Source organism: Gorilla gorilla, chromosome 11 (genome assembly GCF_029281585.2).
Source record: "Gorilla gorilla gorilla isolate KB3781 chromosome 11, NHGRI_mGorGor1-v2.1_pri, whole genome shotgun sequence".
NCBI lineage: Eukaryota > Metazoa > Chordata > Mammalia > Primates > Hominidae > Gorilla > Gorilla gorilla.
Window position 1 is genome coordinate 114,155,476 of NC_073235.2, and position 26,631 is coordinate 114,182,106.

A 26,631-nucleotide genomic window follows, 5' to 3' on the forward strand; every position below is an offset into this window, starting at 1 on the left:
ACATATATTTTGTTCATATTTTACCTTAGCCAAATAAAACATCATGAACAGTTGCCAAAAGCTCTTTTTAATCAATCAAATTTAGATAATAGAAAGTGAAATTACGTATAAATACTGTTTAGCCTAATACTTTTAATCATCACAATAGTAGCTATCAACATTCTACATCCCTTTTCACACATACATATTTCACTGGGTATTGTAGAATTGTGGCTACATAGAATGATTCTATATTCAAAATATAAATTATTCTTACTAGTATATTGATGTTTAAGGTGTGTAAAAATAATACATATGCATACATATTTATGTGTATATGCATGTGTACACATATACACATATATAGTATAAAAGCATTGTATATTTTGTTTTATCACATGATACTAATAAGAATTACCCTAAATTTTTAAACTTTCTTATAGAAGAATAGATTGGCATAGAGCCTTAACTGCTTGCTCTCATTCACTTTCAGCCTGTATTCATTATTAACCTAAGTTTCCTCGCTTGTGGCTCAATGCCCTTTGGGGTTTATTAGGCTTTCTTCTGTAACCAGAGTGATCTGCTAAGCCACTTTCTTATGGTTAAATGAGGGTGTACAAGTAGGAATTTAGATGTTCCCACTAGGTAAGTATTAGAGGATATAATACTACCTGTTTGGTGTTGCACCCCTTCTAGGTTACATAACTTCACAGACCCTTTTCTTCATAGCCACCATTATACTATATTTTTGTACAAATCCATAGAGGATACCCTTTCAACGAAGACTGACAAATTGCTAATGCTAGAATCAAGCTTAGTGTCCAGAATATTGTATGCCCATTTTAGCGTGCAAAACACAAACGTTCAGAAGATGTTTTAAAAATAAGTCATTATTACAAATATTGATCGTGACAAGGCTTGAGCACATTTAGAAACAAATAAGTAGGAGGTGGATGTGGTTGTAAAGGGATGGGATAGGCCATGAAATAGCTCTATATCTTGATTGTGGTGGCTATATGAATCTACACACGTGATAAAACTTCATAGAACTACACACGCACATACACACACAAATTTGTGTAAAACCAGTGAATGTGAAAAAGCTATGCAGATTAATGTCAGTTTCCTGATTGTAATACTGTACTATAGTTATACAAGATGTTATTATTGGGGAAAATGGATGAAGGACAAATGAAATCTCTCTTTAAATTTTTGGTAACTTCCTGTGAATCTACAATTATTTCAAAATAAAAAGCTGTATTTTTGAAGAGCTATCTGGAGAAAAAAAATTGGTTGTGATCAATTGTGGAAGTAAGTTAATCTGTGTTTCATCTTCAGTCCCACTATAGTTTTTCTGTTTCCAAACAAATCACTTGACATTCTCATTCTTTGTTTCTCCTATTTCCAGAAAAAGGCAAATCTTATCTCCAGATTACTATAAACATCTTGAAATCTGTGGGAAAAATAAAATCGCATGCACACATCTGAAAGATCATAAATATATATCACAACTTCCTGAGATCACTATTATTAACACCCGTCTACCTCTATAGTTTTAGAAACAAAAGCCATAGGGGAGCAATAAACTAGATATGCCAGTCCTCCTACTTTGATTTTGCATTTGAGAAAATCACTGTGCTCCTAAAATCTGCTACAATACCAAGCCTCAAAAAGTTATGACTAACAGATGAAATTGTGTGAGCACTTTACACACATGAAATATAATTTAATCCATTTGGATTGGGGTAGCTTTCACTTTTCTGTTAAAAAAAAAAGTACCTTAAAAGCACTAGCTGAAGCATAAATTCACAGTAAAGAAATTAAGTTCTTTACTTTCTGGATGTGAATGGCAGCTGAATAAAAAACCCTTTGCCATTTATAGAAAGGAGTAACTTACAAGCTGAATTAGAGTTGCTCAGCACGCCAAACAAAGCCACAGGCAAAGCAAAGCAAAAGGGAAGCTTGCTATTTTATAGGTTAGACAAGAAAAAGCCTAAATGACTCCTCTAAGTGAGAGACCTTCATATTTCATGCAAACTCCAGGAAATAATTAAGGCTTCAGTGGAATTCTGGGACCTGTGCTCTATAAACCGCCTCAATAAACTTCATTTTCATCTGGTAGTATAGAGATTCTCTCTTACCCCTTACTACCCTTTAAATATTGTCCTCCTTTGAGGCGATGAAAATTTGGCACATAAATAAAAAGCATAAAATTGTTTCAGGGAGGGGGTGAACATGATTCAAATTCAACCAGGTGCTTTATCACCGATTTGGGAGGTTGCAATGTTATTAGACAAACTGATAGAAAGATCGAGAGGGAAAACTATTGGTGGAAAGGGAAGATAAAAAAAAAAAAAAACCTTGGGAGATAAACTAAAAACACAAAAAGTATTTCAAAGCAAAAGTAAGCTAGCCACTTCAAATAAAATTCTATAGAGAAAAAATTCATTAGCTCATTTAAAAAATTATCACAAGAGGTATATGACCTCATATTTTAGACCAACTCTCCATCACACTGTAGTAGTTATAGATCCTAAATTACAAACAAAGCGTCCACAAGTGTTGCAGTCAGGGCTTGGGGATGGTGCTGGATGCCAGTTAATCTGAACTGGGATATCAGGGTGGCAGAGCAGTTATGGATTCAGGTCTTGGCTCTGACACCAAGAACCGTGACCTTACCTGGACTCTGTCACCTGCTTATGTTTCAGTTTCCTCATCTCCAACACAGCACATTAGATGGTCTTAAAGCTGGTTTCTGTGAGGATCTAGAGAATCCTTAGGGTTCCATGAAGCCCTGTCTACACCCTTCTGCTGCTGCAGTTAGGTTCGGGTATATTTGTTTCGATTTTAAACTAAGATTTCACATGAAACAAATTCATGCCTCAAGAAATTTAAAATCACTGAACTAGACCTTCTGGGGCTCCTTCCTGCACCAACATTTCAATAGACTCTGATAATCATTTTTAAAGATTCACCAGTTCCACAAAAGAAAATTTTCTTTTGGGTTCTTTTGGGCTGGGTTCTCTCTGTGTCATTTTTTAATTGTTTTTCTTTCCTTGTGTAGAAACAGCAGCAAAATGTATTATTAAAATATCAATTGATGTTTTGTGCTTCCTACTTCTGAATAAATAGGAAAGTTTTCGTGTTTCTAATCTGGGCTCCCTATGTGGAAAGGGTTTTTGTACTGCAAGATGTAAAATTGCAATTTTGAAGCACCAGCACCCAGAAAATAAGTCTCACTTAGGTTTTGTTGTCTGAGAAATTGACTTATTTCTAGCAATGGAGGTGGGAACATAGAAAAGGCAGAACTCAACCACCTGGAAAACAAAAGGCTAGTTTCTTTAAGACTGAAAGGGAAAGGTAGAATCACTGGTGGCAGTTCTAGAGGGGGCTGGCAGTGGGATTGGGTAGGGAGACCTATGTTCCTACGGTCACACTGCACCCACAAAAGTGCTTGGCTTCTCAAGGGATGTTGAATGCATGGATATCCAGGCCCTGGAGGACTGAGTAGCATGAGTCAAGGGTATATAGGACTATGCCCTAGCCACGCTGATCGGGTACAAGAGTTATGTGGCAAAGATCCTCATCACCCTAGTCACCCCAGTCTAGTTCAGCTGATAGAAAGCCTATACCTCTGACATATAAGTGAGCCCAGGCAAAATCCCAGAGTCACCCAGCAGACCACCAGCAGATTTCAGATTCCTGAGGAATAAACACTTATGTGTCAAATAAAATAGAGAGGAAGACAATTATTTGGAAGCTAGATAATTGTGCATGCCTGACTGAGAGACTGGAGGGTTCTGCTGTGATGGGGGTGAACCAGCAGTACCTTTATGAGCCAACGACAAAATTCACAAAAATGGAATCCCTGCTCCTGTTTGCTCAGCACTTTGTATGCCTCTTCAGGTTCTTCAGTATCTCTAGAAAGAACCCTGTCGGGACTTCCTTATACATGATAAAGTGGAACTTCAAGCCAATTCTAATAGGTGCTCACCAAGCCAGAATAATTTTTCCCCAGCTTTATTGGGGTATGATTGACAAATAAAAATTGTATGTATTTAAAATGTACAACCAGATGTTTTGATACATGTATACATTGTGAAATGATGACCACCATTAAGCTAATAAACATATCCTTCACCTCACCCTAGTCCCCATTTTTGTGTATGTGTATAGTAAGAACATTGAGATTTAATCTCTCAGCAATTTTCAAATATACAACACATCATTATTAGCAATAGTCACCCTTCTGTACCTTAAGTCTGTACATTTATTCATCATATAACTGCAAGTTTGATCAACAGCTCTTTTCTTCTAACCCAAAGCCCCTGATAGCCACCATTCTACTCTCTGATACTATAGAATAATTCTAATTTAGAAAAAAAAATGTACTCTTCCTTAAATCTGATATATCTGACCATACTTATTTCTGATTAACATGAGGAAAGAAATGATGAGGAAAATTTGTCTGGAGAAGACTTGTCTTTCAGCTTCTGGCTTTCCTGGGTCTCCAGCTTGCCAGTTGCTTATTTTGGGACTCATCAGCCTCCATAATCTCATGAGCTCATTCCTTAGAATATATAGATATATATGAATATATCTAGATATCTATATCTATATCTATATATGAATATATCTAGATATATATATAAGAATATATAGGAGTATATATAGGTATATATATTCTAAGCTTATTTCTTATAATAAATATATATAGGAATATATATATATATACATGCATTTTATTGGTTCTGTTTCTCTTTACAAAGCAATACACTTAATATGATTTTTAAATTAATCAATTAATTGTTCCTGGTTAGATCATGGCTGTAGATAACCTTCCTTTGGGATTCAATTCTCAAATCTCTAATTATGACATGTCCTAAGAAATACACCGAGACACAGCAAGAATTCCATTATTAGGCTCCCCCCCCACCACCTTTTCTGTGGGGGAACAGGGTCTCACTCTGTCGCCCAGGCTGGAGTGCAGTGGTGCAATCACACAGCTCACTGCAATCTGCACCTCACCGGCTCAAGTGATCCTCCCGCTTCAGGCTGGCTTTTTAATTAAAAAAAATTAAACACTGTATCTCCATGAAATAATCAATGACTTGTCCATATTTCTGAGTTTAGTTCTTCTTCCTTAGACTAGTATGCAGTGTGACCCTGGGAGAGTCACTGAAGGTATTTACTGTGAATAAAATCTTACCATCAAGTTAGATTCATGCCACTGACATACACAAAAGATCTAATGACAATTAATCACACTATATAGTGTATTCAAATTTAAATGATTGCAGTAAAAATGATAAAAAATAAGCTATCATCTTTTTTCTTCCAAAATGTGGTTATATAATTACAATAAATTTATTTTGATTTTAAGGGTGTATTGTCATTAAAGGGAGTTTAGCTATGCCACTAATACTGTGACTTGTAATTTTAATATTTATCTTTTATCGTGCCTTTATAAAATATAAAAATTTTTCTGTGTCCAAATATACCCAAGGAATCCATTCAAACAATTGGTATTCACAAACTTCCAAACAGTATTAAATGTCTCTATTACATGACTGAATATATTAATAAGTGCCAATTTTATGTTTTCTATGATGTTAGTAGGGTTATTTCTCTTCTCTAGACTATTGTTTTTTAAATTTCTATAATTTGCATATACGTGCATATGACTGAGGCCATATCTACACATAGCATCTGGTCTTGACCAGAATTAAACTAGAAATGTCAGCACCCAGTTCAAGCATTTAAATGACATCAGACATTCATATTTGAATTTAATTTTAATTCATGCAGAAGGAAATGGCTGGATTGAGTAAGAAATTAAGTTTCTTGTCACCCACAGTTACTACTGGAGAAAAATGGAAAAGAGGAAAGAAGGTAAATGAAGGCTCTGCTTGTGTAACATATTCAAGCCTTAAGGAAGCTTTCACATCTGTCACAGAAGAGGAATTCATTTCTTAACACAAGAATCTGCTCTCTTTCCAATCATTGTGAACCACGTTTTTAATATGAAAGAGGTTCTTCTCTCCCATTTGCCCCTTCCACTAACTCCCACTCTGCCACCAATAGTAAAGAAAAGTAAAGTGCACAGATACTTGTCCCCGGGCGACAAAAATAATCAGGTTTTATTAGCTCCAATTAGAAATATGACGTGGATATTCAAGGTAATTTGGTGATAACGTAGAGTTGGAAATGAAAAAAAAAATTGAGAAAGTCTATTAAACTGGTCCCAAATTACACTAAACTTTGAAACAGTACTAATTTTCTTTGAAAATATAAATGCTATCAGTCTGTTTGCAAAAATACACTGAAAAATTCTTTATTTATAGGTAGAATCTAAATTATTTTGGCTAGACACACTAGGTTAATTTTAATTCTTAAAAATATTGAATAAATTTTTTAAAATTTTTTTTGGAAGAAGTTTAAGTTGAGTATACAACTTAATCAGGTAATCTGTGAATCATCTTGAAGGGTACGATGGACCACTGACATATTTTTAGAATCACCCTTTCAACTAGTTTCAATGGCAAAACACCAAAAAAAAAAAAAAAAAGAAAGAAAGCCCGTGGAACCTTACATCTGAGTTTAACCGCAAATCAATTAGAGCACCGGAAACAAAATCTGACAAGGTAAATAGGCCAGCAAAGCTCTGAGGAAGGTTTTAGGATTTTGAAAGGTAATAGTGGCCTATACTCAGTATTCAGGCTTTACAAATACAGCACCAGTGATATATGTATCATAAAAAAGCTACACAAGATAGTTTCCTTAGAGCAAAGTCAGAAACTAAAATTTTTGCAGGAATAGTAAGTCAAACAAATATTAACCTTTCCTAGCTTGAGATTGAAAAGTTAGAATTTTTTCTTTGCTCCTCTTCAGTAATAGATTGTCTTAAGAATTTGCCCTGAGCTCAGTTCTTTGCCAGTTCACTGGTGGTTTCACATGTTTTCAATATTACAAATAATACATTTTTTTTTTTTTTTTGAGATGGAATCTCACTCTGTCACCCAGACTGTAGTGCAGTGGCATGATCTCGGCTCACTGCAACCTCCACCTCCCATGTTCAAGCGATTCTCCTGCCTTGGCCTCCTGAGTAGCTGGGATTGCAGGCACCCACCACCACGCCCGGCTAATTTTTGTATTTTTAGTAGAGACGGGGTTTCACCGTGTTGGCCAGGCTGGTCTCGAACTTCCGACCTCAGGTGATTCACCCGCCTTGGCCTCCCAAAATGCTGAGATTATAGGCATGAGCCACCACGCGCAGCCCAATAATACAATTTTTAACATAAAAATTAGAAGCCAAGTTAAGACCACAAGCATCCTAGGAACCTGTGTAGGAAAGCATATGTGGATGAGAGACTCAGGTTCCTTGTTCCAAAGGCCAAAAATATTGAATATTAAACATGAGATTCCCTGCTCTCCTCAGCCTGGTATGGTCTATGAACAAATGCTAAATATTTTGTATCTGAAATTTTAAAAGTCATATTTTTAAATGATGGTATTTTTTAAATGTCATAATTAGGGTATTCTAACTATAAACATATGTCTGTCCTTATTGTAGTGATTTCAGATATTATCCAAAATAACACATAGTTTACATTCTTACTTTATGCCAAACAGTAAGCTTAGCACATTACAAATATCATCTTATCCTTAAAATCACCCTACAAAATAGGTAGCACCGTTATCCCCCTTTTCAAGAGCACAAAGAGATTAACTAACTTATTAAAGTTCGCACAGTTAGTAAGTGATAGAGATGAGATTTGAACCCAGAATCTGTAGGCTAAACACAAACTAGTACCAGACTACACATTTTAAATTCTTATTTTACAGTGTCACTTGTAATTAGTATCTATGACCCATAGTAGCTCCCAGAATTGTTTTGAGTTTGCTTTATTTCAACAGTTAAAACATTGCTTGAAGAAGTTCCTCCACAAATATTCATCTAGCACTTTCTCCTGAAAATGCGGCGTAGATGTTAATGATAAAACATGTTCTCATGAAGACAATAACAAGTATTATTCATGACAAAAGTTTTTCTCTTATGGAATTAATGATGAGACACAACTACAGATAAAATGGTATGCTCCCCTTCAGTCCTCTAATTCCGGAGTGCCGTTGAAGAAGAGCAGGTCACTTTAAGCTGCAGTGATGTGTGTGTGTACGGAGAGGAAAGAATGCAGAGTGGTTTGGAGACCTGGCTCAGGAGTCAGAGTTATCTGGCATAGCACTCAGGCATTTCAATATATTTGTGTGTCCTTTTGGATTTAACTTCCCATTTTCCTCATCTATAAACTGGGGAAATAATGAGCCATATCTGCTAGAGTTTCAGTAAAGATTTAACAACACAATGTACGTAAAGCACCAAGGATATGCCAGGTGTGTAATACACACTTGATCTACATGGACTCATTCATTGTCAATGTTATTCCAATGCAGCTCTGGACCCAGAGCCACACATTCCCACCCACACAGCACACGCAGTGCTGGAGAGGAAGTGGGCCTAGGAGGGCCTGCAGGTACAGGCAGCTGTAGAGCTGCTAGAAGCTGGGGTGATGCTCGCCCCACTTTCCTGTAGACACCACAGGTACTGTCTGCCTGTTGTCACACAGTTCATATGTTTGCTTGTGATGGAACCTTGGTCCCAAGATCTGTGCTGTTTTCCACTTTGCTACACTGTCTAAGGTGGCTTTTAACTGGAACCCAAGTGCAAATAAAGGTTGGTATTCGGCTCCTGACTTTGTGTAGAGAAAACAGTCCTTTTGGTCACTCCCAGACCACAGCAATCAGTCATGATTTTGTTGAATAATCAAAGCTGAACCCATACATGGTAGGGTCAGTTAAGGATGTTTGCTTTGGGCAACAGCCTACTTTTTGTCTCATATTAAATTAATACCTGAGTTAAACAAAAACAGAAACACCTCACATACACTATTCAGAATCTGCTAAATTGTTTTTTAAAAACTGCTTGCCCAACTTATTAGCAACAACTATAAAAGACGAAATTTTCATGATTTCCTAGTATCCTGGATTCATAAAGCATCAAGAAGGCATATGGTATTATATGAGCATGAAATAATAACATGGACTGCTCTGCTTACCAAATTCAGTCAAGTCCAAAGGCAGCACATGCAGAGGGAGCATGACTGCCTATAAGAAACAAACAATTTCGGTGTTTAAGTCTGTGTTTTCTTTTTTTTTTCTTTTTTTTTTTTTTTTGAGGCAGAGTTTCGCTCTTGTTGCCCAGGCTGGAGTGCAATGGCACGATCTCGGCTCACTGCAACCTCTACCTCCCAGGTTCAAGCGATTCTCCTGCCTCAGCCTCCCTAGTAGCTTGGATTACAGGCATGTGCCCCTATGCCTGGCTAATTTTGTATTTTTAGTAGAGGCGGGGTTTCTCCATGTTGGTCAGGCTGGTCTCGAACTCCTGACCTCAGGTGATCCATCTGCCTCGGCCTCCCAAAGTGCTGGGATTACAGGCATGAGCCACCACGCCCAGCCTAAGTTTGTGTTTTCTATCACATAAAATGCCGTAGAATGATGAACTAATGGAAGAATGGAAAGAAAACTTACAATACAAATGAAAATATTTTACAAAATACTTCCTTATAAGGAAGCCCATCAGACTAACAGTGGACCTCTCAGCAGAAACCCTAAAAGCCAGAAGAGATTCAGGACCAACATTCAACATTCTTAAAGAAGAGAAATTCCAACCAAGTATTTCATATCCAGAGAAACTAAGCTTCATAAGCAAAGGAGAAATAAGATCTTTTTCAGACAAGCAAATGTTGAAGTAATTTGTAACCATCAGACCTGCCTTAAAAGAGCTCCTGAAGGAAGCACTAAATGTGGAAAAGAAAGACCATTACCAGTCACAGAAACACACTGAAGTACACAGATCAGTGACACTATAAAGCAACCACACAAACAAGTCTGCATGATAACCAGCTAACATCACGATGACAGGATCAAATCCACACATTTCAATACTAAATCTTGAACGTAAATGGGCTAAATGCCCCAATTAAAGGAACAGAGTGGCAAGCTGGATAAAGGCACAAAGTGGCAACTAAGACCTATTGGTATGCTGTCTTCAAGAGACCCAACTACATGCAATGACAACAATAGGCTCAAAATAAAAAGATAGAGAAAAATCTGCCAAGCAAATGGAAAACAGAAAAAAATAGGGGTTGCAATTCTAATTTCAGAAAAAAATAGACTTTAAACCAAAAAAGATCAAAAAAGACAAAAAGGGGCATTACATAATGGTAAAGTGTTCAATTCAACAAGAAGACCTAACTATCCTAAATATATATGTGTGCAACACAGGAGCACTTAGATTCATAAAGCAAGTGCTTAGAGACATTCAAAGATATTTAGACTCCCACACAATAATAGCGGGAAACTTCAATACCCCACTGACATTATCAGACAAATCACTGAGACAAAAAACTTAACAAAGGTCTTCAGGACCTAAATTCAGCACTAGATTAAATGGATCTGATAGAAATCTACAGAAGTCTCCACCAAAAACAATAGAATAGACTTTCTTCTTTTTTTAAGAAAAATAAAATTATTTTTTATTTTTTAAACTTTTTGTGGGTACATAGGTGTATATACTTACAGGGTACAGAATATACATTCATCTCATTGCCACATGGTACATACTCTAAAATCAACCACATAATTGCACATAAATACTCCTCAGCAAACGCAAAAGAACTGAAACCATAACAACCACTCTCTCAGATCACAGTGCAATAAAAATGAAATTCGGGACCAAGAAAATATTGACATTCTTCACAGAACTAAAGGAAAGTATTTTAAAATTAATATGGAACCAAAAAAGAGCCTGAATAGCCAAAGCAATCCTAAGCAAAAAGAACAAAGCTGGAGGCATCATGTTACTCAACTTCAAGCTATACTACAGGGCTATGGTATCCAGCACAGCATGGTACTGGTACAAAAACAGACACACAGACCAATGGAATAGAAGAAAGAACCCAGAAATAAGGCTGCATACCTTCAACTATCTGATCTTTGACAAACCTGACAAAAAACAAGCAATGGGGAAAAGATTTCCTATTTAATAAATGGGGCTGTAATAACAACTGCCTAGCCACATGGAGAAGATTGAAACTGGACCCGTTCCTTACACCATATACAAAAATCAACTCCAGATAACTTAAAGATTGCATTGTAAAACCCAAAACTATAAAAACCATGGAAGACAACGTAGACCATACCATTCAGGACATAGGCATGGGCAAAGATTTCATGATGAAGATACCAAAAGGAATTGCAACAAAAAACAAAAATTGACAAGTGGGGTGTAATTAAATCAAAGAGCTTCTTTACTGCAAAAGAAACCATCCACAGAGTGAAAAGACAACTTACAGAAAGGGAGAAAATTTTTGCAAACTATGCATTCAACAAAGATCTAATATCTAGCATCTATATGGAACTTAAACAAATAGACAGGAAAAAAAAGAACCCCATTAAAAAGTGGGCAAAGGACATGAACAGACACTTTTCAAAAGAAGTCGTACATGCAACCAGCAAGCATATGAAAAAAAGCTCAACATCACTGATCATTAGAGAAATGCAAATCAAAACCACAAAAAGATACCATTTCACACCAGTCAGAATGCTGGTGAAGTTGTGATGAAAAAAGGAACACTTATACATTGTTGTATGGTGGGAGCATAAATTAGTTCAACCACTATGGAAAGCAGTCTAGCAATTCCTCAAGGAGCTAAAAACAAAAGTACCATTCAACCCAGCAATCACCTTCCTGGGTATATACCCACAGGAATATAAATAACTCTATTATAAAGACACATGCACACGTATGTTCATTGCAACAGTATTTCCAATAGCAAAAACACAGAATCAACCTAAATGCCCCTCAATGGTAGACTGGATAAAGAAAATGTGGTACATATATACCTTGGAACACCATGCAGCCATAAAATGAACAAGATCATATCCTTTGCAGGAACATGGATGGAGCTGGAGGTCATTATCCTTAGCAAACTAACAAGGAACAGAAAACCAAATACCACTTGTTAGCATTTATACAGGGGAGCTAAATGATGAGAATGCATGGATACATGGAAACACACACTGGGGCCTACCTTAGGGTGAAAGGTGGCTGAAAACAATGCAAATTTATTCTCTTACAGCTCTGTAGGTTGGAAGTCCATAATCAGTTTCACCAGGCTATAAAATCAAGGTACAGGGAGGCCTGTATTTCTTCTGGAGATTCTAAGAGAGTCTGTTTCCTTATCATTTCCAGCTTGTAGAGGTGCCTACATTCCTCAATGCATGGTCCCTTCCTCCACCTTCAAGGTGCACTGCTCAGCTCTGATCTGTTCTTATGTCTTCTGTCTCCTGCTCTGATCCTTCTGCCTCCCACTTACAAAGACCCCTGTGACTACAATGGGCCGATCTGGGTAATCCAGGATAATCTCATCTCAAGATCCTTGATTTAATTACATCTGCAAAGTCCCTTTTAACATGTAAAGCAACCTTCACAGATTCTGGGGATAGAATGTATTAGCATCTTTGAGGGTAAGATATTATTCAACCTACCACAGGTAGATACCATTTATTACATTCTTTTTGCACATGAGAAAAAAATATAGGAATTATTAATACCACTGTATACAATGAGAAACAAGAATTCAGAGGCTAAACAACACAAACTCACAAAACTGAAAAGTAGGCACCAACATATAAACATAGTGTTTCTAACCCTAAGTCTGTTTCCACTACACAATTCTGCTCCCGAAGTAGAAAAAAATAATAAAGGAAGGACTCCCTGCTTAAGGGTAGATTTTGTTATTTTCTTGGGTTAAAAATAATTACTATATATTTATTGAATGGCTAACTACATGTAAGATCCAATTTTAGATTCCGGGAATAAATGAGAATCAGATATAGTCAGTCTCAAGGTAATCCTTCATCTTTCCATATATTTAAATACCTATAATTCCTAAATGTATATATACAGCACTGACCAAATTTAACTACCTCATTAACATTCCCAGTTTCATGTTCTATAAACTTTTCCAATGTGCCAAGTCTGAAACTGAACTCTTGATTTTTTCCTACAAATGTTCATCCCCCATCCTTCACCACCTCAGGAAATGTTCTCACCGTACTCCCCTCCCTCACCACTCATAGCTAATCAATAATTGAATACCTTAAAATTTGCCCCCCAAATATATCTTAATTCCATCTACTTCTCCTTATTGGCATTGCCTCCAGACTCCTAATTAGTATCTTCATTTTCATTCTTATATCACCTCAATCTAACCTCCATACATAGACTGCACGATCTATTTAGAATATAAATGAGATTATGTCAATTGCATGTTAAAATACTTCAGTAACTACCTACAGCACTTAAAATAAAATTCAAATTTTTCTTGCTATACTGGGTAACCATATAACATGTTCTGTTTAGGACTTTTCTGTGCCTGTTGTCCTGGCATAACTAGTAATACAGTCTCCTTTCATGCCTAAAATTATTCCACTTGGATGATAAGTCTCTTGATCACCACATCTGTAGAGCCCTGTGTGATCTTTCTTTTGCCTAAATATTATTCTCATAGCTGAAGACTTCTCCCTCAGGACTCAGTGTCTTCTCTTAAGTCTCCCTAGTAGTTGGTTTTCTTTAAAATCTGAACCACTGTATTCAATCCTATAGTTAATTCTTTCATTTGTTGAATGTCTGTTCAATCCATTAGGGTGCACAGAGAGAACCAGGCTCATATCTGCATTGTTTACTCCTACATACCTCAGTCAACATCTTATCTGAAACAAGATAAAAGCCCATCAGTATCTGCTGAAGATTAATGACTAAATAAGCTTACCATATAGACAGAGAGATAGTAAATGTATAGTATGACATTTACATAATATGAATGTGTTCAAGATATCAACTACCAAAATTAATACAAAAAAGAAAATAATTATTTCTGCCTGCAGAGAAGGGTTAACTAGGAAAGACTCCATAAATGGAGGATGCCCAAACAGGCTTGATGGATGAATAAGATCATGCAGCATGAACCAAGAAGCCAAGAGAAGACTTCTAAGCTTAGGGGATGGCATTTGCAAAGGCAAAAAGGTATAAAACTGATTATTCAGGAAACTCAAAGTAGTTTCTCTTATTAGAGTGTACAATGTTGTATAAATGATATATTAATAACACAAACCTTAAGGACAAAACCTAAACTGTAGAGACACAGCAGAAAATACAGACAGCACTAACAAATTTGAAGCTTAGCTTTTTTTTTTTTTTTTTTTTTTTTGAGATGGAGTTTCCCTCTTGCTGCCCAGGCTGGAGTGCAGTGGTGTGATCTCGGCTCACCACAACCTCAGCCTCCCAGGTACAAGCAATTCTTCTGCCTCAGCCTCCTTAGTAGCTGGGATTACAGGCATGTGCCACCATGCCCAGCTAATTTTGTATTTTTAGTAGAGATGGGGTTTCTCCATGTTGGTCAGGCTGGTCTCAAACTCCTGACCTCAGGTGATCCACCTGCCTCGGCCCCCCAAAGTGCTGGGATTACAGGCGTGAGCCATGGCACCTGGCCTGAAGCTTAGCTTTGTTTTCATTTATAGTCCTAGAATGATTTGATAAATTCTATTGCATATTTAACTCACCTTATAAATTATGGAAGTTCTTAGATAAATCCATTTCGGAAGTGTTATATTTCAAACTTCATTGCCATAAAGAATCCTCACAGTTGCAGTTATTACATAACAGTTACAAAATTATAATACACAGTCCATAAGGAAACTCTACTGAGAGTTATGGTGTATAGAACTAAGCTGAGCTTTTCTGTCAAATAAAGTTTTTGGTTTAAATTTTAATAATTATGTCAAATTTCTTTTTTCTATAATGTGCTTTTATTCATTATTAGATTATTTTAAAAAGGCCAAAACCACTATGTTATTATTTTGGCATTTATATTGTACAAACGTATAGATAAAAATATCTATGGAATCTTAAAAGACTTCGGGTCATATTTTGATGTAACTAAGAGTTGACATAATTAAAACTCATCATTGACCTATTTCTCTAGAAATAGAAAATTATCAAGATAGATATCTGGTATAGATAATCATAGATATTTGCTTTGAACATTTAGAATGTATACTAGAAGTTGCACACTAGCAGACTGCATGATAAGAATGTTTTGTTTAGACTCCAGTGTTTCAAAAATTGACTTAAGATTTAAATTTGGGAAATCACAAAAAATCCAGAATTCTGGCCACTCTTAAAAAAATTAAAAGATCAGCTAAATCTAGTAATATTCCCCAAGTCACAGTCCCCTAGAAACTAGTAAATGCTCTCTGTAACCACAGACCCACCTCCCCTATCACCCCAGAACACTGCCCTTATATATGTGACATGCCTAAGCCTTTGTGTAAGACTAAAACTCTCAACCATTAAAAACCAATTGAAGATCATCAAAAAGACTAAGAATATATTTAGACTTTGCTCATTTGTAATACTGAGAGTTAAACATAAAGGCTATTTTTAAAAACCATCTAAACATGAACAAATTCAGACATTCAACCCTTTCTTTCTTGGATTTTATTAGTTAACTAGACTACACCGAAACAAATAAGCCAAACAAATCCAGTATAACAATTCCTCCCCCTGACTACCAAGCTATTTGTTTTGGCACCTACTCAATTCAATAAAAATGATACAACACAATAATCTAAAAATACATATCATGCATTTAATCTGTAGTTTACCTAAAAGTACCTCTCTGTTATGTATCTTTCAATGTAGCAAATATGCTTTATTTTATTTAAATGGGAAGACTTAACATATTTTCAATATGAAAACTGTTCCAGGTTAGGAAATATTAACCTAAAAATGTAATTTCCATAGAAATTGACAGGCACTTACCTTAGCTATCTGGACACACCAGTTAAGCAGCAGTTGTGATCCAATGTTATCCTTGTGCTCGTGGACATACTCCAACAGGCAGCCATGGGGCATAAGTTGAGTAACCAGCTGGATGGTTGGGCTCAGACACACACCCAGCAACCTGACTAGGTGTGGATGATCCATACTTGCCATGATCAGAGCTTCCTGTAAGAAAAAAATGCAATACCATCATTTCAACTAAAATTTTCTTAGATTTAGAGTTACTTGGATTGTACTAATGGTGCTGATGATTTTTAAAAATGTACTCTTACTCAATGGAATCAATCAAAACGAAAAGACATAATTTCAGTTATTCTATCTTTAAAGTGATTTCATTCAATAAAATTAAATAAACAACAAAGTCTCTACATGCATTAACATGGAAGCTGTTATACAATAACTGCCTACACAATTAATAGCAGTATTTTCTCCTTTGTAATATGAGCAATATGAGATTTTACTTATTGCCAAGTAAGTCAAAATGAATTCCAGCTTATATTATGGATTTTTAACCTTTGACCTTTGCTCTGGTAAAATAATGTAGACAAATTTAGTTAGTTGCAGGTAGAGTAAGGTGAGCTGAACTTTGAAGTCACCCATTATTGGTGTAGAGTTGGACAGCTTACAATGGTGTCATGTATAAATCTTAAATATGGAAATGTAGATAATTACAAGTAATATGTCTATTGTCAATTTATATAAAATAAACATTTTGATAAGATATTTTGTTTCATAATTTTACCTTTCCTCAAATTTATTTCATTTTCAAAATTGTAAGTGATGTCTTATTCATAGATTCATAAAATTTGAGAGCTGAGACTATAAAAATTTGACTACTCCAACTTTTATATTTCATAAAATGAGAAAACTGAGTTATAATTTTGCATCAGAATCATAAAGGTACCACTGCTTAATGGGGATAAAAGTGGACATATGATGGTTATTTAGTGCATACCAGTTAGCTTCTAATAAAAAGTTATTATAAGAGTCTTTATTGTAATTTGAAATAGACATAACCATAAAATAAATGTTTATGTACTTTGTTACGGCTTGATATGTTCTTTTATATTATGAAAGCGAATAAAATATTGTTCATCTCCTACGAAAACATTAGTAAACTTTTGCTTTTGAAAAGCTATGTAATATTACCTACATAGTATTCTTGTCAATAATATTTGAATCTAATCATGAGGAAAAAATCAGACAAATCCATATTGTAGGACATTCTGCAAAGAAACTGGCCTGTACTTATTTAAAATATCAATATTAGGAGAAACGTAAAAGAAGGGTATGGTGTTCAAACTAACATTTATTACAGAAATAGGGCAATGTTGCCTCTTCGGCTCTTGGATAAAAAAATATATAAAACATTCTTGGGATAATTGAGGAAATCTAAATAGGGACTATATATCATGTAATATTATATCAATGTTAAATATTTGAGAGTGGTAACGGTATTGCAGCTTTGTAAAATAGTATTCTTTGATCTTAGAAGATCCTGAAGTCTTTATGGATGAACTATCTTGTGTCTGCCATTTACTTTCAAATAGTTTACTCACACAGGGAGGGAGAGAGAGATATAATATATGTATACGTATCTATATTTTTGATGTGTCTATACATATATATACACACAAATGCACATACACATAGAAGGTGTAATACGTATACGGCAATGGATTATCAGTTGGTTTTTCTATATGAAGGCACAGTGTTCATTGTATTACTCTTGAACATTTTCTATAACTTTGAAACATTTCAAAATAAAAAATTAAGGACACAAATTATATTGAGTTTCCATTTAACATGGTATGGCAGAATGAATTCACAAATTACTTCCCTTTCATTTCAACTTCACTATACTGACAAAAAAAGAATTAATTTTAAAAGACAGACACCAACAATCATAGAAAGGAGGCAATAAAGATAGAATAGTAAAAGTAGGAAGTGGCTTATCAGTGTTAGCCAACTTGGTAAACGTAAGCAATCTGAAGCCTAATTTAATGGGGGGAAACTGAGAAGCAACCCAATAATGTATAACACCAAAGGCTGAGGAGTAGTGGTATTACAAACCTCCCTAAACAGAGCAAGAAGAACTGTTTTCAGCAGGAATGCTTCAGAGTACCTTTAGGAAACACTTAGACTACACACATCTCCTTCTTCCCTTTACCTCTAGGAAATCTTAAACCAAAAGAACTGTGGACTGTGGATATCAGGCAAAATGGAAAGAGAAGTACTCTGGGGGAAATAGAAGTATTATGTAAATTTACATATGATAAAAATATGCACGATTTCTTCCATTCTATCTCCCAAATAGAGCTGTGACTTCAAAATTCTCAAAGTTTTGTTTCAACCTAGAATTTTACACCTAGCAGCATTTCAACCAAGTGAATGCATACAACAGACAAGTTCAGACATGCCAAATCTTGATACATGTACCTTCCATGCTTCCTTTCTTTGTAAACGTGCTCATAAAAAAGGGAGGGGGTGTTAGAAGAGTACATAAAATCAAGGAAACAAACATCAAGCATGAGATATGGAAATACAAAAAAATACAGTGAATAATTTTCTAGAATAAAAGCTATACAACAAACGGAAATAGCAGCCAGCCCAAACTGGAACAGGACAAATAGCTCTGGGAAAGGTGACCCAAGAAGATGGAATTGATAGAATGCCTGATGAACTTAAAATACATTAAGAAAGTATTTATTTTTCTAGTGGGAGTTGAAGGTCAAATTAGTGATAGATACATAGAAAACTAAGCTAAAGTAAAAAAGAAGAAATTAACCTGAGATAAAACACAAAGATATGCACAAGAAAGACTCAGAAAGGTGAGGAGCTAAGAGGGGAGTGGATGATGAGAGATTGCTCAATAGGTACAATGTATATTGAGTGATGGATACACTAAAAGTCTTAACTTCCCCATTAGGCAATCTATGTATGTAACAAAATTATACTTGTACTCCATAAATTAATACAAATAATTAAACAGAAAATCATACTTATGATACAGCACAACTGGGAATAGTTACATAATCATAATAGTGTAAACATGAAATGCTGATATAATCAGAAATCATATAGCTGTGGGAAGATGGGGGGACAGAGTATGCCCTTCTGAAAGGTGGTGATGGGAATGGAGGGAAAGGTACATAACCATTGCTGGTTGCAAAAAGTTAGCATATGATACATAGGCTAAAAAGAAAAAATTAAGACTTCACAGTATAAGCATATTATTTAAATGTATGGAGTTAAGTAACAGAAGAAATTTCCAAAGATTTGAAAGTGATTGATTTGGGCAGTGGAAAATGGGGGCAGGGAAGGGACAGCAGGGTAGCTAGCATCTTTCATCATTAGTCTTGTCAAAGTATTTCACTTTTTTATAATTACCTTAAAGCTACTTGGAAGGACATTATCCCCTTTAACCGTCCCTACTATTTCACCGCTGTTGGGTTCAGCTGTGCCTTACAAGAGTTATTCACAAATATGCAGTGTTTGATGGGGTATGTGGGCTTCCCAGATCCAGCCAAGGGTTTATTGTGAGGTCTAACATTTTATTTTTTCAGTAAGGAAAAGGGGGCATCATGGGAACACGCCTGGAGAAAGGAGTGATAGAAGACCAAACAAAAGAAGTAAGCTGGTAAAATGCTGTCACTCTCCCTCAAAGGACTTTTTGTTTCTGAGGTTTGGTGGCAAAAACTGAAATCATTGTGTTTCAGATGGCTTCCAAGTAAAAAAGATACTTCAATTACCTCTTCCCTAGCTGCCCCGGGGAACAAGAAGAGTCACAGAACAGAGACCAGTTTCTATGCTTTCTTGCTGAGCCCACCAGGACTGCAACAAGATGAGGACTGGAAGTTCCGGGTGCACTTTGAGGTGTCACGCCTAGCAAGGACTTCAGCATCCTCACGTGGTACCAGTCAGCAGTAACAGGAGTAGGTCCTCTCCAATGGCTCAGAGAGAAGAGAATTCAACATAGGGACCAGAACTGGTAGAAAAGATCACTGTAGAAACCACAGAAGCATCCTTACATGGTATCAGTCAGCAGTAACAGGAGTGGGACCTCTCCAATGGCTCAGAGAGAAGAGAATTCAACATGGGGATCAGAACTGGTAAGAACGATCACTGTGCAGGGAGACTGCAGCTGGAAGGCCAGATTATAGGTAAATAGGAGACACCCAACAAGTTTCCAAAATATCTGCGGAGACTGCTTGAGGGGCCAGGGTTTTGCATAATTAGCAGAGCCAGAAATCTATGTTATTACTATTCATGTGGCCTCGTCTGGATTCACGAGGTGAAAACATTTGCTTTCACTTCTTGTGTATCTCAGTAAACATTTGAAATAAAGCAAAGCAATGTAGTTATAAAGACAGTATAGATGAAAATGTTAGCCAACTTAAATGATCTATTATTACCTATTATTTAATCTAGTATTAAGTGTATTCACAGTGTAAACCAGAGGGTTCCTTCATTGAATTATAACATGCACATGTAAAAATATACACATACCGACAAATCAGCAAAACATCTAGATTAAATCATTAATTTAATTATATATTTGTGTATTAAGTTAGATACTTAGATATTAAATATTAGATATCAAATTAAAGTAAATTTATACTTATGTTATTTCTTTTTTGGTGGCTCTGAATTTTTTGTGTATATGAAAGTCACCTAGGTTTACAGTTACAAGTGTGGCCCCACTCCCAGATACTCAGGTTTAGAAGAAGATCTTAGGAGTCTCCATTTGTAGCAAGTACCCTTGTTAAAGGAACTTAGGAAATATAAAATGTTGAGAACCTCTAGCACATCTTGATGTCTCCATCGAATGTGTGCTTCTATAATCCATTGCAAAAGCAATAACATGTAATAATTATTTGATCCTTATTATAATCCCATGAAGCAGTTCAAACTCAAAATTAATTCTCAGCTGCAAAATGAGGAAACCAAAACTCAATGAGATTACCGGCCCAGGTCATGTGACTTGTTAGTAGCAGGATCAGTAAACACTCAGGATTTTTATTCTGACTGTACTGTTATGACAGTAAATATATCATATTTTTTACTTCAGTTTCATCAGCATATTAGTGTCAGTCTTTATGTTTTTAGCAAGACAGCCCCAAGCACCTCACATTAGCCCTACCTGCATGAATTGGGTCAAATTATGCTTTGCTTCCTGAGAAGGAACTAAAATCAAACAATACATTTGTGCTTACAGGTAAACTGTCATCACTTTACAATGTTTTCAGAAAAAGTCAAATAAAATATTTCTCTCTGATTTACCGAGGGTAGTATTTGATAAATGTTATTTATTAAGGTAAAGAGAATGATAAAATGTAAAGTAGAAGAAAGATTTTGGGATTACTTTTGCATTTGAAAAGTTTACATTAAGAGGTGTAAAAAAGTCACATGGAAGCTCTCTTTTTAAAAATCTGTTAGTAAGTCCTGGCAAAAAAGCTGGGTTTCTATTAAGAAAAATTGCTCATCACACTACAAAGAGTATTTGAAACCAAATTGCAGAGTATTTGCGTAATAGTTCTCTTTTTCTGAAGAAAGAAAAACGAACAAGACACTAATTGTAGGTTGCATTTTTTTTTTTTCATAAAAGAAATAGCAGATGGCTGGTTTGGAGGATAGGAGAGTAGATAAAGAAAAGGGAATATGAATTTATTTAGACTGATGAGTGGGATAAAAAGGGGAAAAATCCCAATATTTTAATCATAGAGTGTCGGCTTTCAATAAATTACTCTGTGTTAAACTTAATGTCCTCTGTTAGTTATCTTTGTGTGGGACCTATGGAGGCAGTTTTGGAATCTTTGCTGCTGTCACTAGAAAATGTCGCTGAAGACCACGAGAATAAATACAACCTGACAGGGACATTATCTATTTTTCCAGAAAAAAATTATTCTGTCTTTCTTTCCCTTTTTGCTTTACAATTTTTTTTTCTTGTAGGTAAGTTTCAGAGTTTTCTCACTGAACAGAAGGGAATAATGTAACAGGTGCTACAGTAAAAATTCTAAAACAAAAATATTTTTCTTTATAATGAAGTCTGGTATAAATAAGGCCTTTTTAAAAAAACCATCAAGGGACTACTGAGGTATAGATAAAAAAGCTCTGAAGCATGTATGTCAAGTCTCTAGCCACATATTATCTATATCTCTATTTCAGCCTGAAGGGAAGACATTTTTGTACAATAATAAGTGAGCAATACCATTTTTTATATTCAGCTATCGTTTTGCACAACCACCAGATATTTATATCTTTCCACTTTAGTTTTTCATATTATTTAGCGGTTTCACAAAGACAAAAGGGAAGAAACAACCATATTGCCAGTGAAAACTTATAGGCTATTCTGTTTTAAAAAATGTTAACTTCAGCCAAACTCTGTTTCATTATATCTGTGGACCATTAATGCAATACCCTCCAGCTGAAAACCAGGAAAATCTCATTGCATCAGAGATAGGGAAGATTAAAAGAGAGAGAGAGGAAAAGAAAAGAGACAATTAATGTAGACATATAAAACTACACTTCATGCAACCATCAGCAGATTTGTGAGCGCTTGAAAGAAATGCTGCCCCTAAAGATAGTGAGAGTGCTAGTGATGAAGAACACAAAGAAGATAATGACGGCCACAACGATGAAAAATGAAATAAAATCACTGGTCCATAATGATTTTTTTTACTAACTTGCTTTGCTGCAGATGGTATGAAGATAACAAAATAAATGAAATCTGCATCTCTTCCTTCATGTCTAGAATAAATTATAATTTATCTGGGTAAATAGGTGAACAGTAATTAGAGAGGCTGAATTAATATGCCTTCAGTTTAAATGTGTCCACATTGCTCAGTAGCCGTACCATTCCCTTCCAATCCTTGGTATCATTTTTGTGGACTCCAACAACCAGATCAGGACTCTTCTAAACTTTGAAGTCAGCACTTTTCCATCTCTGTTCTACATCATTCACCCATTGGGTGGCCATATGTTAGATTTAGTCACTAACACTGCCACTTCATTGAAGACCTTTTGAAGAAGTCTACATTGTGAAAGAATTCTACTTTGTTTTCCCTCTTTTTTCTTCCACTCTGGATTACACTGAATTTCCATCCTTATGATATTTTTTATCCCTTTAGTTTTATATTTCTTCACTTAAAAATATTTATTGAGAACTTGCTAGGTGCCTGGCACTGTGATTGAAGTTGTGTCTACAAAATAATCTCCAGCCTCAGGGAGCTTTCATTCTACCTGGAGAGGCAACTAGTAAATAGGAAAGCCAAATAAACATAAAACAGATGCATAAGTATTTTTAAATGAGATTAAGAGGTATCACAAAAATAAACAGAGTGTTGTGATAGATAATGAAACGGTGGTCGCAGAGCTTCTTTAGATAAGGAGAGCCAGGAAATGTGTCCTGAGATCAGATTTATGAAACAAAGTCATATATATAAATACTTGGAAAGAGCATTCAAGCAAAAGCATGACCTAAGAGTCTGGCATATTTTGGAAGGTCTGAGAAGGCTCATGTGCTTGGAATTTAGCAAAGGCTCTAATGGCATGAGATGGGATTGAAAAGGTGGGTAGGGACCAAGTCATGTAGGGCCTTGCAGTCATAAAGGGTTTAAGTCTTAAATCCTTAAGAAGACTGGATTTATTCATAAATCTTTTAATGCCTGGTTTCTGTTGTACTTCATTTACCTCTATCATAGCCTGATCTCCAATATTAACTATTACAATAAAGCACTTGCCAATATCATATAATTTTCTCCCCTCTGATGTTTCCATTTTGCTGCTCTTTGGCTGAAGGTAAATGCCCCCATCACCATTCTCAAACTTTCAAATGTTAGAGAAAGGCACAGATTCATGAGATTTTGCCTAAATCTCCTGACTTGATCCTCCAAAAATTACTCTTTTAGTTGTTTAAAATTTATTTATTTTTGTGTTTTTTATGTTTTATTATTTTGTTTTTGAGACGGAGTCTCACTCTATTATTGCCCAGGCTAGAGTGCAGTGGTGCGATTTTGGCTCACTTCAAGTTCTGCCTCTCAGGTTCAAGCGATTTTCCTGCCTCAGCCTCCTGAGTAGATGTGATTACAGGCATCCGCCACCACACTTGGCTAATTTTTGCTTTTTTTTTTTTTTTTTTTTCAGTAGAGACAAGGTTTTACCATGTTGGCCAGGTGGTCTCAAATTCCTGACCTCAAGTGATCCACCCATCTTGGCCCCCCAAAGTGCTAGGATTACAGGCATGAGCCACCATGCCAGGCCTCTTTTAGTTTTTAATTTCTTATTGATGCTTTATTACACTTACTATGGCTTCTATCTCTGGGCAGGGGAAAAAAAAAAGCTTTCTACATTTCTTAATATCCACTCTGTGAAATGTACTTTTGACACCATTTTACTCTGTTTCACTGAATCATTTTACCATCATTTATCTCTAGTACAACCTCACCTTCACTGTGCTTACCATCTTCACTGTAACTACAAGGACATATATGTGTCCCATCCCATATTCCAAAAATAAAAGTTCCTTCGATTTTGCCCTATCTGTGCATTAGGGATATTTGTCAGTCCCACTTTAGCTATTTCTTCATTTTATCCTCCTTTGTGCCTTTGAGATCCGGTTTTCTGCCACTTTTCTAAATTCTTACCCCTCAAATTACTCTGGAAAATGTCATCAAATACCTCATTTTCACCAAAGTCAACATGTTTCTCATCTGATTACATTTCCCCAGCCTGCACTGTTTTATCTCTCTGACCATCCTTCTTCAAAATCCTTCTTTGGCTGATGTTAGCACTTCATCCTACCTGTCCCGATTTTTCACTCTCTGAGTACTCTTCTTCTTTTTTTTTGAGACGGAGTCTTGCTCTGTCGCCAGGCTGGAATGCAGTGGCACAATCTCGGCTCACTGCAACCTCCGCCTCCCGTGTTCAAGCAATTCTCCTGCCTCAGCCTCCTGAGTAGCTGGGACTACACCTTTTGTCCCTTCAATGCAGAAATACTACCCGGGCTTTGGCTGTACCTCACTTTGTTTTAGTCTGCAGTCTCTTACCTCCTTACAGATTTGTTCTCCAGCCTCCTAGAGATGAAAATATTTTCCAACTTTAAGAAATATGACAGAATTGTCAAAAACATATGGAATTGATTGCAAAGTTTTTGTGGTTTGTCATGATTTGATTTAGTTTGAAGCAATGTAAACAGCAGGGCATTTTTTTTCTCTCGAGATAAAAAATAAAATCCATTATCTTCACGTGCAAAGTATCTGTGCCCTTCCAAACATGAGAATTATGTTATGCCCATATTCCAAGTTTTCTCCTCCACTCCTATAATTTCAGTTGTCATTTCTGAGTAGAAACTAATAAGCTTATCTATAATATAACTATACAAAACCATGTTATAACATCTATCCTATTTTATTAGAATTATCGGTGAAATGTCTGGCATCTCTGTTTTTTTCTCTGGAAGCAGTAATATGAGTCAGTCATATTCATTGGTTTATCACCAAATCCTTTTTGAATATATGGCTTATAAGAAGAATGCAATACCATTTTATGAATAAATGAACAAAATCTGTATTATATCCTCCCCTCCCCCACTTACTCCATTCCAGGAATCAAACCATATTTCAATTGCTTTCTCATCTCTTAAAATAGATATTACTGGATTTGTAAGATAAAAGAAAACACGGTAAATAATTTTCCCATACGAGCTTGCCTGCTTTACTTTACTATTTTTTTTTTTAATTTCAGAAACATTTCCTACTTCAGCTTTAAAATCTTGGATTTATATTTGGTATTTGCAATTTCCATTCCATTTTGTATCTAATAATTTGCCAAGTCCTACTAATTGCTTATCCCAGTGTAGCTCAAATCTACATTTTTCTGTGTCTTTTCATTCTGACTCCTACTTAAGTTCAGGCTCACATCACTACTGTAAAAAGACCACTTTTTTTTTTTAATTAACATAGTCTGTTTATGCTACAAACATACAAAATATCAGTGGCATTTTTTGATTGACAACATAGAGTCTTAACATTGCACGTACTCAATAAACACATGTTGAATTAAATTTTATATTGTGAAAATTGCAATAAATTTTAGAATAAAGAAGTTTAGAGTATATTTCCAGGTATGACACTAACAATCTGTGACATTGGCCTGTATATTTTTCTTTGTCCCTCCAGCTCTATTCTCCACCATTTTCTACCAATACTCACCCTGCCACGTGCTCAGTGAGACTGACCCAAATGGATGATGACAACGGCCTACGACGCTCCCTGGCTTTCATTTGGGTTCAGCCAGTGCAAAGCAGTGGTACAATACTGAATGAAGAAGAGAGTGAGTTTGGTACTTATCCCCCACCCTCACTTTCCTGCAACCCCTTAGTGAGGGTCACAGCTGCCGTCAATTTGAGGTAACCTTCCCCTGGTTTCTTCAACCCTAGCAGTGCTGTTACTCATCTTGAAGTACTTCAACAAACTCTGTTGCTGTTACTTAATCCTGCTCCTACTTTCATAAAGATTCTTTTGCTAAACTCTGTTCAATTCCTTCAACTTTGTATGCCATGTGTTTCCTACTGGGATCCTTCTAATGTAGTCATCTTGAACAAGGCACTTGACAACAGTTACCTGTAAAATCACAGCTATGGTCGTTGATGGCAAATACGTGGCTTGCATGTTACCAACACTCCCCTC

General features: G+C 35.9%; 1 protein-coding gene across 6 annotated transcripts in view; it reads right to left on the reverse strand.

The window, feature by feature from the left end:
- Positions 1-26,631, reverse strand: part of ERBB4 (erb-b2 receptor tyrosine kinase 4) — a 1,171,871-nt gene that overhangs the window by 171,019 nt on the left and 974,221 nt on the right. For all 6 annotated transcript variants that reach the window (XM_055379529.2, XM_019022670.4, XM_019022668.4 and 3 more), the window contains one exon: positions 15,923-16,108. In XM_055379529.2, the coding sequence (XP_055235504.1) occupies positions 15,923-16,108 (186 nt within the window). The remainder of the gene's footprint in view (positions 1-15,922; positions 16,109-26,631) is intronic.